Source organism: Dermacentor silvarum, chromosome 1 (assembly GCF_013339745.2).
Source record: "Dermacentor silvarum isolate Dsil-2018 chromosome 1, BIME_Dsil_1.4, whole genome shotgun sequence".
Lineage (NCBI taxonomy): Eukaryota > Metazoa > Arthropoda > Arachnida > Ixodida > Ixodidae > Dermacentor > Dermacentor silvarum.
The window spans coordinates 194016955-194030052 of NC_051154.1; the positions used below are offsets into that span (position 1 = coordinate 194016955).

General features: G+C 41.3%; 1 protein-coding gene across 5 annotated transcripts in view; it reads right to left on the reverse strand.

The window, feature by feature from the left end:
* Positions 1–13098, reverse strand: part of LOC119436591 (neuropathy target esterase sws-like) — a 198537-nt gene that overhangs the window by 185043 nt on the left and 396 nt on the right. For all 5 annotated transcript variants that reach the window (XM_049658821.1, XM_049658827.1, XM_049658826.1 and 2 more), the window contains exons 2-6: positions 12929–13010; positions 12711–12805; positions 12524–12603; positions 6765–6902; positions 3247–3406 (exon numbers count right to left, since the gene is read on the reverse strand). In XM_049658821.1, coding sequence (XP_049514778.1) covers positions 3247–3406; positions 6765–6902; positions 12524–12603; positions 12711–12805; positions 12929–13010 — 555 coding nt within the window. The remainder of the gene's footprint in view (positions 1–3246; positions 3407–6764; positions 6903–12523; positions 12604–12710; positions 12806–12928; positions 13011–13098) is intronic.

Here is a 13098-nt window from a genome sequence, read left to right on the forward strand (position 1 = left end):
CTTCACCACAGAGGTTTGGTTGCTTGCCAGGCAAGATGGCGGACCTACGCGCAACTCTGCTCCCGTAGGGAGCATATACAGTAACTCTAAGGCAGGTCAAACTTGGGCTTTAGCCAGCCGAATGCGTTTTGGACACGCGTGCATCTCAAGGCAACAACAAATAATTAATAAAATAATAAAAAAAGGCCCTAGGGCCTTCACATTTTGATATAAGACGGCTTATTTTGCCCCTGAAAAAATGTCTTCTCAGCAATGCATTTGCGTTTAAAAGTGAAGCCGACTTTAAGGGGATCGGTGTAAGCTGGCCTTCCCACGTTGGTGTTGCAGTGAAGTCTACTCGAAAAATGCGATGCGAACGGGGCCCGATAACGCTCTATCGCGTTCCACTCTTAAAGGCGAAGCTTAAGCGTCCTCCAATTTTTTGTGGTCCCAAAGAGTCAAAAAAATTGGACGTTGACTGTACTTCTAGGCATGAATAGCATAGTAGAGATTGTGTCTCCTTGCCTGACCCCCCTTTCTTGATCGGTATTTTTCTGCTTTTCTTGTGGAGAAATAAGTTAGCTGTAGAGTCTTTATAGATATTTGCTAAGATATTCATGTATGCTTCCTGTATTTCTTGATTATGCAATGCTTCCATGACTGCTAGTACCTATACTGAATCAAATGCCTTTTTGCAATCTATGAAAGCCATATGAAGGCACGCAGTTGTACGCCAGTAACCATTGTGTAGCAGCTTCTTTCTCAGCGGGCATCCAGTGCACCGAATGACCGAATATAAACAGGCTTTTAACCAACTGCAATGCCACAATGGATCAAATGTGATATCAACATGTGCTTGTGTACCTCTTATGCTCTTCTCAACTACAAAACAACCTGCATGGCATGCATAGTATTCTGGAGATGAGTGGAGAAGTTTCCGTGCCGGGAACTACTGCCTGCTTTTAGTCAAGAGGGCTGCTTACTAAGGGTGTCACAATTAATACATCACACTGATAGAGCAGTGTCAGAACAGGTGGTATTAGAGTTGTAAAAGAATGTCCAATAAAACTGGCCAAACTAGGTTTTTCTTTCATGCTGAAATGCAACATAACTTGTCAGTAAATGACCAAAACACCACATTTTCAAAGTAGCACTGCCAATGCTGTCCTGCACTTACACATCATTTTCCTACATCACTGTTCATCATTGGACACCTTAAAACTAGGGGTGTGCAAATATCTAAATTTTCGAATACGAATACTTAGCTTGGAATATCGAATAATGATATGTACATGCATTTATTAGCAATTTGGGTTAACTTATGTTGGAACATTGAAATAACATTGTCAATGTTAAAAAACCAGACTAGTAAGCCGTTATACTAAAATGTGCATTTGGCTCATGTTAACTTGTAAAATTTAGTAATTCCCACTAGCTGTCCTCGCTAGCCCGTGCCTTATTATACCGCATCAAATGCCTGTAATCTCGGAGGCATTTGACCCTATGCCTGTCATCACTCATCGTACTTGCTGTCAAGCAATAATCGTGAAATTGGGGGCCGCCACTGCAAAAAAAATATATAATAATAACAAAATAGTGCACCCTCATCCGCAATCCCGTGCTCCTTGCTACTGAGAAGTTGGCTTTTCCGCAAAGTTTAGGCGTTTAGTGGCTAAGTGTGCTTTACAGGTGAAATTCAGCTAGCAGCACAAAATCATTACAAAATTCAGCACAAGATCGCCCCAATATTCTTAGATTAGATAGAAACAAATGCTAAGAACTGTGTTCGTTCCAGCACAGCCAGCAATATATACGATTTGATTCGAATATTTGCACACGCATACTTAAAACACTAATTTATCTCTTTAGCTTGACTTAAGATTTGCCTTTAGTATTCTTTTAAGAGGGATATAAAGAGGATGGACATTTTGAATTTTCCCTCCATGCTTTTTCTTCAGTGCAAAACCTTTCAGCTTGTTGTTACAGCTTATTGTTTTACCATGACACATGCTTTGAAGCCAGATTCCATCCGTCTAAACAAACTACTAGCTGCACAGAAAAAAAGGAAAGTGTTGCTTCGATGTTGGACTCCAAGACTGTCATACCTCAATAAAGGCTTGCGGAGTCTAGGTATGCATAGTGGAGAGAGAAATGGCAAGGGAAGTGCACATTCCAGAGCCTAGAGAACATTTTCATTGCTTCAAAGGCTTATTGGTTGTGTGAAGGACAGGCCAACAAACACATATATATTCAGCAATTTTGTCTCCAAGTTTCTTCCAGACAGTTCTAAGAACAGCCAGCTGCTTCTTAGGATACTGTGACACAAATATGGGACTCAAGGTGTGCTGTGCCTCCTACATCCTGAACATCACTGATGAATTTACTTATATTCATGAAAGGCATAGCGTTAATATTGCAAGTACTCAAGCAGGACTCCTCTACCTCAATAGTTTCCATTAAATACTGTGCAAACTTTAAAAAGCATAAAAACTTTATTAGTTATTAAATGCATAAAAACTTTATTAGGTTAGCAATAGAAAGGAACCATAAATTAGTGTGCTTTTAATCGGTGCAGCTTGGAAAAATATGTGTGCATAGGTGTGTATTTACTAATTTATCTGTGCTTAATTCACTTTTTCAAATAAATGAATAAGCTTTCCAGAACAACCCACACTCACTGCAAAACATTGTACAGGTCTTGTCTCTATAATAACAGTACACTGTGTCAAAAAAAAAAATCACACCTGCACAAGGGAAGAGTATCTGTTCAATTCAATATAAGTTCAAGAAAGTTGCACATTTCCCAGAATGCGTAAAGCAAGAAAGACAGGCAAGAATAAAATAAGCTGGGCAGAAAGAAAGACATTGGAGTTACACCACCTAAAAAACTGGCTACTCTAGCACACTCCACCCCCCCCCCCCCCCCCCCCCAAGGTTTCAGTGCATGAATGACAAAACTGACAATCTTGATATTGAGTGTACATGCCTTCTCACTTATGCACGGGAATGTATAGAACCAAAATGCACATCCCCTACGAAATGCCTACCACAGGCACAGGATATGTGCCAAGACTACACAAACAGCTAAAGACTTTTGCTATTTTGTACTGGTGCACAGGAGTTCATACCACTTACAACTTGGCACAGCTCACACTAAACCAAGGTCGAATTAATGAGAATTCCCAATCAACAAGAAAAACATTATGCCCACCAAGGCCCACCAATCATGGCACCCAAAGCAGCTTCAACTTGACAAGAAGGACTCACAGGCTCAACGATGTGAACGTGGATGCGGCCAGACTGCACCACATAGATGCTGTCATCACTGTCGCCAAGTGAGAAAAGCATAGTGCCACGGGGCACAAACAGTGTTTCAATGTGCTTCCATAGCTCCATAAACAAGGGTTTCTCAAAGAAACCAAATACCCTAGGAAGAAAGAAGGCAAAACAATTTTCAGCATGAGCCAGTGGTTTACCATGCTCACGAGCAGCAACACATGCGAAACCTTCTTAAAAGAAGTGCAAGGCACCTATTAAACAGATGCTCAAGCAGAGCACTCAGTCTGTGTCATGAAAACCACTCCTGTTAACCCAAACATAGTGTCCGTGGAATATTTCTTAAAACATTTCTTCAAAGACAGCCTTCCACCAGCCTGTCTAACAGGAAAGTCAAAATTGACTTAAACTGGATCAAAGACAAGGAGGGAGGCAGTTGTTGCTGACATCTTTAGTGATGTGCAGGCAATGCACAATCAAAACAAAAAAGCTTTAGAAGTTAGCATAGTTTTCAAGCAAGAAACCAGATTGCTGTATAGATTTCACAGGTTGGCATGCATTGAAGGCAATAAAATGTAAGCTATTTATAAGTACGGTATATTCTGTTAAGTAGCTAAAGCTAATGGGGACACGGTGATCCTCTATCTTCTATGCACTGTGTTGCCTTACAATGACTCACTTGCTTAAGAACTACTATGTGTTGCACACCAACACATTTTTTTTTTTTTTTTTTTTTGCAGTCAGTTTTTAGAACCAGAAGCATTTTGTATTTGTTGACTGTTTGCTTTTAACTTCTTTCGGTACTCCCTCAGTCTAATCTTAGTGGCACTCAAGTACTTGTAAAACAAGATGTATTCATCAGTTCATTTTCTAAATAATTCTACTGCAGTAATTTTTTTTTTTGTGCATGCCATTAACAACAAAAATCATTTTAATTGGTTTACCAGCTTATATAGAGAGAGTGATTGTTAAGAGGAAGAGGCGCTATGTTCTGGAACCCTTTAGGGAGCACAACTCAGCGCCCTGGGGAAGGGGTGAGGAGTCAGAATGGGAGAAACAAAAAAGCATTTTCAAAAGCCAATACAACTGTTCCTAATGAGCAAAAGAACACAGAATTAATATATTCAGTGGCCACCAGGAGTACAGTTCAGCCCAATTCAGTTTATTTCTTTATACAAGAGGAGCACAGTGACTTTTTTATCTCTTCTGCTGCATTTAGATTCCTTATAGAGTACAGAATTTGCTGGGATTCACCAATTCATTTCTTTCCATGAAATATGTGGCAGTTACATAAAAAAAAAAAACACTTATCTTCTCTTTAAAGGTGAAAATACAAATTATGTGCCTGTCCTACTCACAATGCAGTTTGAGCTGGAAGCTGGCACTGAAGATATATGCGCTCTTCGCTACAACAATAGTGAGTTATCATCACTACCTAATTAAGCCTGTTGAAGAAAGACATCTTGCAAAGTTATCTAATAAAACCTGTCCAGTGCAAGCCCCACACACACCATAAATACAAATTCTTTAACTTCATTGAACCATCTAATCCTAAACCACCCAATCATTATACTCTGATATCCAGTGGTTGCTACTACCTATCACATAAGAACTACCACAAGTAAGTATTTTGGTAAGGGCGGAACTTTTTTTAATACTTTCCACTGTAGTGTGCCACAATATTTTTCAGTTTAATTTTTACACCATGCACACATATCATTCACTGCCTTCTTTAAATAGAACAATAGATAGCATGCTGTGCAAGGTTAGCCTTGATTAAAAATACAGTAGAATCTCGATAATTCGAACTCGAAGGGGCCCGGAAATTTGTTCGAATTAAAGAAAGGACATAATTTTGAAGTATTCGAGCACCATAGCAAGATGCACGAACGGTGCGAGTCGTGAAATATTGAGGCGTGCAACCACCCACGCCGGCCAACGCTCAGTTCCCGATAACGGCAGCAAACGAAACTTCAGGGAGCGGACGGCGACGGGCACGCGCGCGCGGAGACCGTCGAAGGTGGGGGAGGAAGGTGGCAAGGAAGGAGATTTGGCCTCGGCAACTCCGTCGCTTCGGTGGCTCCCCTCGCCCTCTCTCTCAGCTCCCTCCCCTTCGACTGTCTCCGTGCGCACCCACCGCCATGCCGGCCGGCGCCGATTAGCCCGTTCCCTGAAGTTTCGTTTTCTGCCGTTATGGGGAAGCGAGTGCTTGCAGGCGTGTGTGCCGGCGCCGCCGGTCCAGCCGGCCCGGCGCCAGCTTAACCCGCTTCCCGAAGTTTCGTTGTCTGTCGTTTTAGGGAAGCGAGCGTTTGCCGGCGTGAGCAGTTTCGTTGGCCGGACTGGGCCTCCGCCACTGCATTAAGGGGTCTCTCCTAAGCTTTTGCTCTATGGCGGTGTCGGAGCAATGCCCGTCGGAGGCGCCGCCGCGTTATTTGGCGCGCTGCTGAGAGCATTGTCGGTCCGCGGTATGTTCGAATTAACCGTTGCAAATGCTTTTGCGTTCGAATTACTGAGCGTTTTCGCTTATTGAAATACACATAACTTTGATGGGACCACAGCGTCAGTTCGAATAAGCCGGCAGTTCGAATTAAGCGTGTTCGAATTAACGAGATTCGACTGTAGTGCATGCATTGCGTAAACTTCCCACTTGTGTTTAAAGGGACACTAAATAGCAAGAATAAATCAGTTTAGACTTGCAAGTCTTCTTTAAAAATTCTGTTATCATTCATTTTGTGGGAAAAGGTGTATAATTACTGGAGAAATTGAAGAACAAACATCCTTTTTTGATGCACTAAAACTTCAGCGCCGGTACATCAATCTGACGCCATGGATTTTCTTGTATTTGGGTTGTTTTCGCGGGGAAGTTTGAAGCTGGCGATGTTGCGTCTTTGGCTCTTTTAAAATGTAGTCTTTTTTTACTGATATGCAACCAGACCTAAGCTGGAGCTGTTAAATCTATGACATCGCAGCGAGTTCATGCAGGAACTTTAGCACAACGTCGTCATCCGTCTTCTACATCTATTCCAACTAACCAAGCCTCCTCTCATGGCAAATGTGGCCATTTTGCTATTGCAGTAGCGGATCTTACTAGTACAGTTTAACTTAATACAGTTGAACGCATTTATAACCAAGTGCAAAATCATTCATTATACAGGTTGCTTCGTTGTAAAGAACGTGCACCGCACAGTTCACAATAGAACCGGGACAGAATTATTTCTTCGTTATACAGGTAATTTCATTGTACAGGCACTCGACTGTATTCCTCTTTAATGTCTCCTTAAGCACAGCACATTTTCCATAAGCTGCAGCATATGCAGCCATTTCCTAGATATTTTTCTTTTTTGATAAATAGCATTTATAAAATTAAAAGCAACCATAAAAACTTAGACATTATTCAGTAGATAAAGAACTTAACAATATTGAGCAGCCACACAGGTTTTACAATCCTAGTTTAGCTATGCATGCAGTAGATTAAGCACCATGCACTATATATATTCTTTCCTACCCACCGTATACTACGCAACATATAAATGACATCTGGGGGTAAGCGCTTCTCCATTTGTTCTGTGTAGTCTTCTTCAAGGAACGCCTGTGATGGTTCCTTAACTTGCAGTGTTGGTGGCTGGTCCCTCTTTAGGCGCAGCAACCTGAAACCAGTCAGTATTAATTTAAAAAAGTGTGTTCTAGCTGGGCAATGTGAATGTCATTACTGCAGTATTTGCTGTGCCAGTCTGCAAAAGATGGTTCGAGAGCAGCAAGGTCTGTGCAAGCAAGCATTAGTGTACACAGGAACAACGAGTTCTAAAATTGGGTTTTGCAGCTGGAGTTTGAGCATTGAAGCTATCAGTGCCACAGCAGCTAAAAGCAAGTATACCATAAAATGTATAATGAAAATTATAAACTAAACAGTGTGTTTATATGCACTTTGTTGTTAATATATAGATTCTGAATATTGTTATAAATAAATTTGAATATCATCCACCCAACTAGCAAAGGGCATACCTCGATTTAGGCCTACAATCCCTCAAAATTACAATAGACCTCATAAATGGGAGCAACTGATCGTTCAATCTTTGCAATTTACTTGAGATGAAACAAAGTCTAAAGCATTGTTCACTCACACAAGGAAACACTGTCATCCACCTTGCTGCAACAGAATGCTACAATAGGACTTATTTTGATGTCTTAGAAAAAGAATTTTGCAGTCGAAGAAAAATTCATCTTGGTTAAGGGATCAAACCCAGGACCAAGACCTTTCCAGGGTGGTTACTCTTTTATCTGAGCTAACCAGGTAGCTTGGCAAAAGAAACAGCTCACCTTTACATGGATGAAGAAAGAATAGACACACACCGGTGCTGACTCACAACTAAACTTTTATTGACATAAGAATATATATAAGAGGTGGTATCAAAGTTTCAAGACTGGCTCTGTTCTGAAGAAAGTAATTTCTTTAGGTACATTAAAACTCTGTCACCTTCAATATAGTCTCCTTGCACAGCAATACAGCACTCAGCATTCCTGCCACTTTGCGAATACGTCCTGGAAGCCTCTTTTCCAGAACAAGTCGAGCTCTCTTCTGTGATTCAAGCTTGACTTAAGCAATAGTGTCAAAATGACCACCTTTGAGCTACGTTTTTAATCTTGAGCAGAAAGCAAGATAAGTGGAGGTGAAACCCGACGAATGACCCGTCTTTTACGGAGAGGATCATCAGTAGGGACGAAAGTTATGTGTATAGTTACAATGCTGAGACAAAGCAACCAGCCGTCGCAGTGGAAAAGCTCGATGTCTCCAGGACTGAAAAAAGGCTAGGCATGTTCACAGGTCGACAAAGTGCATGCTCATTGTCTTTTTTGGTATTTAATGTATTGTGCTTCAGCAATTCATCCCAAATGGCCCGACTATCAGCAGCGAGTTTTACTGTCAATTTTGAGGGCGTCTGAGGGTTTCACAAAAATGTCCTAATCTGGGGCGCACGAAGCGCTGTACACTGCACGATGACAATTCCTGTCACAAATCACTTCACACACACGAGTTTCTCGCGTGAAACAATATGGTTTCAACCCACTAATCAGATGTGGCTCCTGCTTATTTCACTCTCTTTCCAAAATTAAAAACCCAGCTCAAAAGTCGCCATTTTCTCATGACTTCTTGAATCAAGCTCGAACTACAGATGGGTGCTCGACTCGTTCTGGAAAATAGACTTCCAGGGCTGCGATGCCTTTTTTTTTTATGCTAATGCCTTTCGCCGATTTTCGTGTACACAAATGGCTGCCTTCGACACTCCGCCTAGGGCGGAACGTCGCTTAACCATTCATGAATGCAAAAAGTGCCAGAAGGCATAAGCACCAGAAAAAGGCATTGCTACAAAATTGTGGCCCAGGACACATTTGCTAAGCGGCAGGAACACTGGAAGTGCTGTATTGCTGCTCAAGGGAACTATTTCAAAGGTGACAGTGTTTGAATGCACATAAATAAATTACTTTCTTAATAAGAGAGCCAGTCTCAAAACTTTTTGATACCACCTCGTATATCTCACACATATCACAAGTAACAGAAAAAAAGTCAAAGCACCCCCTACACTTGTAACAATGCTTCCACGTGCAAATACCATCGAAATGATTGCCACTTGTCAAGAAACACACTTTCTTTCACATTAAATTATCGCGAGAAACAAACACGTAACAATGCTTCCATGTGCACATACTATCAAAATGATTGCAACCTATCAAGAAACACAGTATTTTACTTGTTTGCTAACTTATGATAAATAACTGAGAAATGTTTCTTGACAAGTAGCAATCGTTTTGATGGTATGTGCACGTGGAATCGTGGTTACAAAGGGGGTACTTTTACTTCTTTTTTGTAGTTTGTGATAAGCGTGAGATATACAGGGTGTTTCAGTGAACACTTTTAAAAATTTTTAAAGGTTGCCTGTGGTAGATAGCACAATTCTGGCTCATGAGCTGGTCTATTCCAAGAGGTGGACATTACTTGCACAAAAAATTGAAATGCATAACGATAATTATTAAAAATTCTCTATTTAAGTTTCTAACTAATTACCTTATGGCCTATATTGCAATTTACAAATTCTAGCCGTGAAGTTCACGAGGCGGATCCACTTGGAACAAATTCTCAGGATGACACCAGTTTCGAAATATTAAATCCCGAACTTTGCAGAGGAATGCATTGGCGTTCCAGTTATGTTGTGCTTCAATGCATAAAGCGACATTTTGTTAAGAAAGTAACTGCAACGCCAATGCATTTCTCCGTAAAGTTGGGGAATTAATATCTCGAAACTGGTGTCATCCTGAGAATTCGTTCCAAGTGGATCCACCTTGCGAACTCCACAGCTAGAATTTGTAAACTGCAATATGGTCCATAAGGTAATTAGTTAAAAACATAATTAGTGAATTTCTGTTTATTAGTCAATTATGCCTTTCAACTTTTCTGCAAATAATGACCGCCTCTTCGAGTAGACCAGCTCATGAACTAGAATTGTGCTATCTGCCACAGGCAACCTTTAAATATTAAATATTTTTGAAAGTATTTACTGAAACACCCTGTACATTGCTATGTTTTCAATAAAAGTTAAGTGAGACTGCACCGGTGTGCGCCCATCCTTTCTTCTTCTGTGTAAAGTTGTGCCGTTTCTCTGTAATGCATTAATATCAACTTGCCCAAATGTCAGATCTCCTGAACCCGGATGCTAGAAGATGGTAGTTCATGTCCAAATTATTCGACAACTCAAAGCGCTGAAAGGTACAACTAATCAACTATTCAAATCAGTTCTGTAGACCAACAAGGTATACAGCGATTTTTTATTACAGTATGGGAAGCTTACTGTTTCTTGACAATTTCCACAAAACTGATCTGAAAAATGTTTTTTGTTCAAGCCTCCAACACATCAAGTTGTCAACTAATTTGGTCTCGTGCTGCCATCTGCTTGCCTCTAGGCTTAGCTCATATGGTAGAGCAACTGCCCCTCTTAAAGGCGTTGGTTGCAGGATTTATCCTCAAACCAGGACACATTTCAAACTTTCTCAAACTTATTCCCCTTTGTTGATAGCTGATGAACTGATCTGAATGATCTTTTCTGACTACTGAAAGTCATGAGAGTTGCTCATAAATCTGTTTCGACTTTGTCTAAGACAAGAGCTGTCACTTTAATGGGTGTTGCCATGTTGGCCAACGCAGAGCTTTTTGGGAAGTTCGGGGCGGCCCTCTATATCTGAAAGATAGCATGCCCTATGCATATCCCAATTTGCAACTTGCACATGCGCAGTAGAGATTGCATTATTTCTTTCGAGCCCCTACTAAAGGTCGCAGTTACCAACATGATGAGGTGGCCTTTATTTGACCTTTCAGTAAGGTACTTCAAGTAGCGTGTAACAAGGTTTGGCAGTGCTACATGACCTCTACCAAGGCATAATTATAAGCCTACTTAAGGGTGCTGCAATGGAGACAGTGCGATGAGCTGACCAAGAAGGGACTTAAGAAACCTATGCTGCCTGCAGATCACTGCATGACAAGCTGATAAGTGCCAGATAAATTATATGTTAAGAAATCCATACCTGCCAACCTGTGAACACTTAAAATTCATAATCTCGTGAACATGAAAAAAGGACGGATGGGGGGAGAGTTAATAGCATGCATTTTATTCAAGTTTGCACTGAGCACTCACCTTTTGTGGCATACATATGCACTTTGTTAACAATGATTTATCAAAAACAATGAGCAAACATAGACAGTGCAATACAACCCAATGTTTTTATATCACGGTGACTTTTTTAGCGACATTGCTGCAGCTAATCTCGAAGCAACTGCCCCTATAGTATATGGTGTTTTCTGCTGCCCCAATACGGCAACAAAGATACAAAGGTACCACCAAATTTCTTTCTTTTATGCATTTTTTTTTCAAGATGGCCCAGCCCCCAGCTTTGAACACCTTTAAAACATTTGTGCAAACCGAACTCATTTTTTGTAAAACTCGACACAACATTGGTAAACTCGTATCTGAGCAAAAATTTGCAATGTTTACGAAAAAATTGGAGGATGCTTAATTAAGCTTCGCCTTTAAGAGTGAAACACGATAGCATTCAATCCCCAACTGCTTCTCACGCTTCCCAGCAACTGCAGCTTACATAACCGTAATGTTTACCAGGAAACGCTGGCAGCGAACACTATGCACGAAGGCGAGCTTTCTGGTAGAAACGCGGCATCTTGCGAGGGCCGATCCTGGAGGCAGTGCACAGCCGCGCCAAAACAATTACTTCACTTTCAGGTTTCTGTTATTGTTCCCCAATTTAAATATTTCAGTATGAGAAGATTTAACATAAAAGGCATGTGCAGTGGGTGTTTTGTTTCATAATTTTTGTTTGTGGGCTGTCATTCTCCAAATTCAGAGGAATAAATTTGTCAAGAATCTAAGACAAGGTATGAGCAACATTAGTGATAGTATGGTGTGGCAATATAACCCGGCCGACTGCAGATTTTCTGCGACACGGGGTCCATAACGCTATCACATTGAAATTCGGGAGGACTGGCAGGTATGGAAATCCTACAAACACAAGCGTATAAACTGGACGAAAATTAAGTGGCGATTTAGCAGTAAATGCGAGAGAAATTCATTAGCATTACGTCACACTTCTTTGAGGTCCCGAATCCATGATTCAAACAGTGTTCATTAGATTGCAGAGTGTTGTTCAGGAGCTCAGTCAACACATGTCCTGCCTTTTGATGGTGGTCCGGAGCAGACCACCGTCCATATATATACATATATTTGTGTGTGTGCATAAATAGGCACATGCACTTACATACACGCTCTTCCAAGCTCTCTCATCCCCTCTTTACCTTAGCACGTGACCGGCTTCACACTCATACACTTTTTCCCACTTGAGACTCCTAATGCTAACGCATTAAAGAGTGTGATGTGGTGAAGTATCCAACCAAGCCGACTCACTGCAATGCAAATTGCCTGCACTTCCTTAACTAGTTCTCCTATAGCTGTTCCACTAGTGGAGCATGTGGTGCCTCAATATCACGACTGATTCCATTTATTGAGCACTGAACCCAGATCACAGACCTCATGCAGGTTGTGTCCAACATATGTTGCAGGAGCACTATGTTTTGGAGAGCACAGCAGATTTTTCAAAGTACCCTTCCCGCTCCCGGATGTGAATTGATCAACACTTTTAAGCACTAATCATACACTTGATACCAGCTATAACAACAACGTCAATACTTCCCGGCTTGTGGTCATGTTTATACCTTTTTGCGAAGCGTAGCACCATTTGTCTGTTTTTTTGCCGCGTCCTCCCACTCGTGGCTTGATTTGTAAGGAAGTTCACCTAAGGTGCACGAAACAACGCTTTGAGCTCCTAATACTAGAACAGCAAGCTTGAACAATATACAAGAAACACGAATTTCGACTACGATATGATGGCATGCCAATTACCTTTCTCAACATTTTGCGCCCGTAAAACAGCACCTTGTCCCTCTTACGGAAGCGGGGCCTCGAAGTACCGAGCATTCGCGCTCGTACAACGTCCACTGTAAGGTAAACCAGACAGATTGACAGAATGAACTCAACAGAGAGGAAGGATACAAGAGCGGCATTGAGATCAGGGCAGCTTTAGGCGTTATGTTGCGCTATCGTGGGTCAAAGGTACGCACCTTTGCTCTTTATTTTTCTATAAAAAAGAATTATTCCTAGTGCGACAGCAACGGACAAAAGGACGACTGTGCATATTGTCACCTAGAGGGAAGAGATAGAAGAGAAACAAACGGAATCAAAACAACGGGAGAGCACGAGACACATACGGTGGGAGCGCTAAGGATGACGA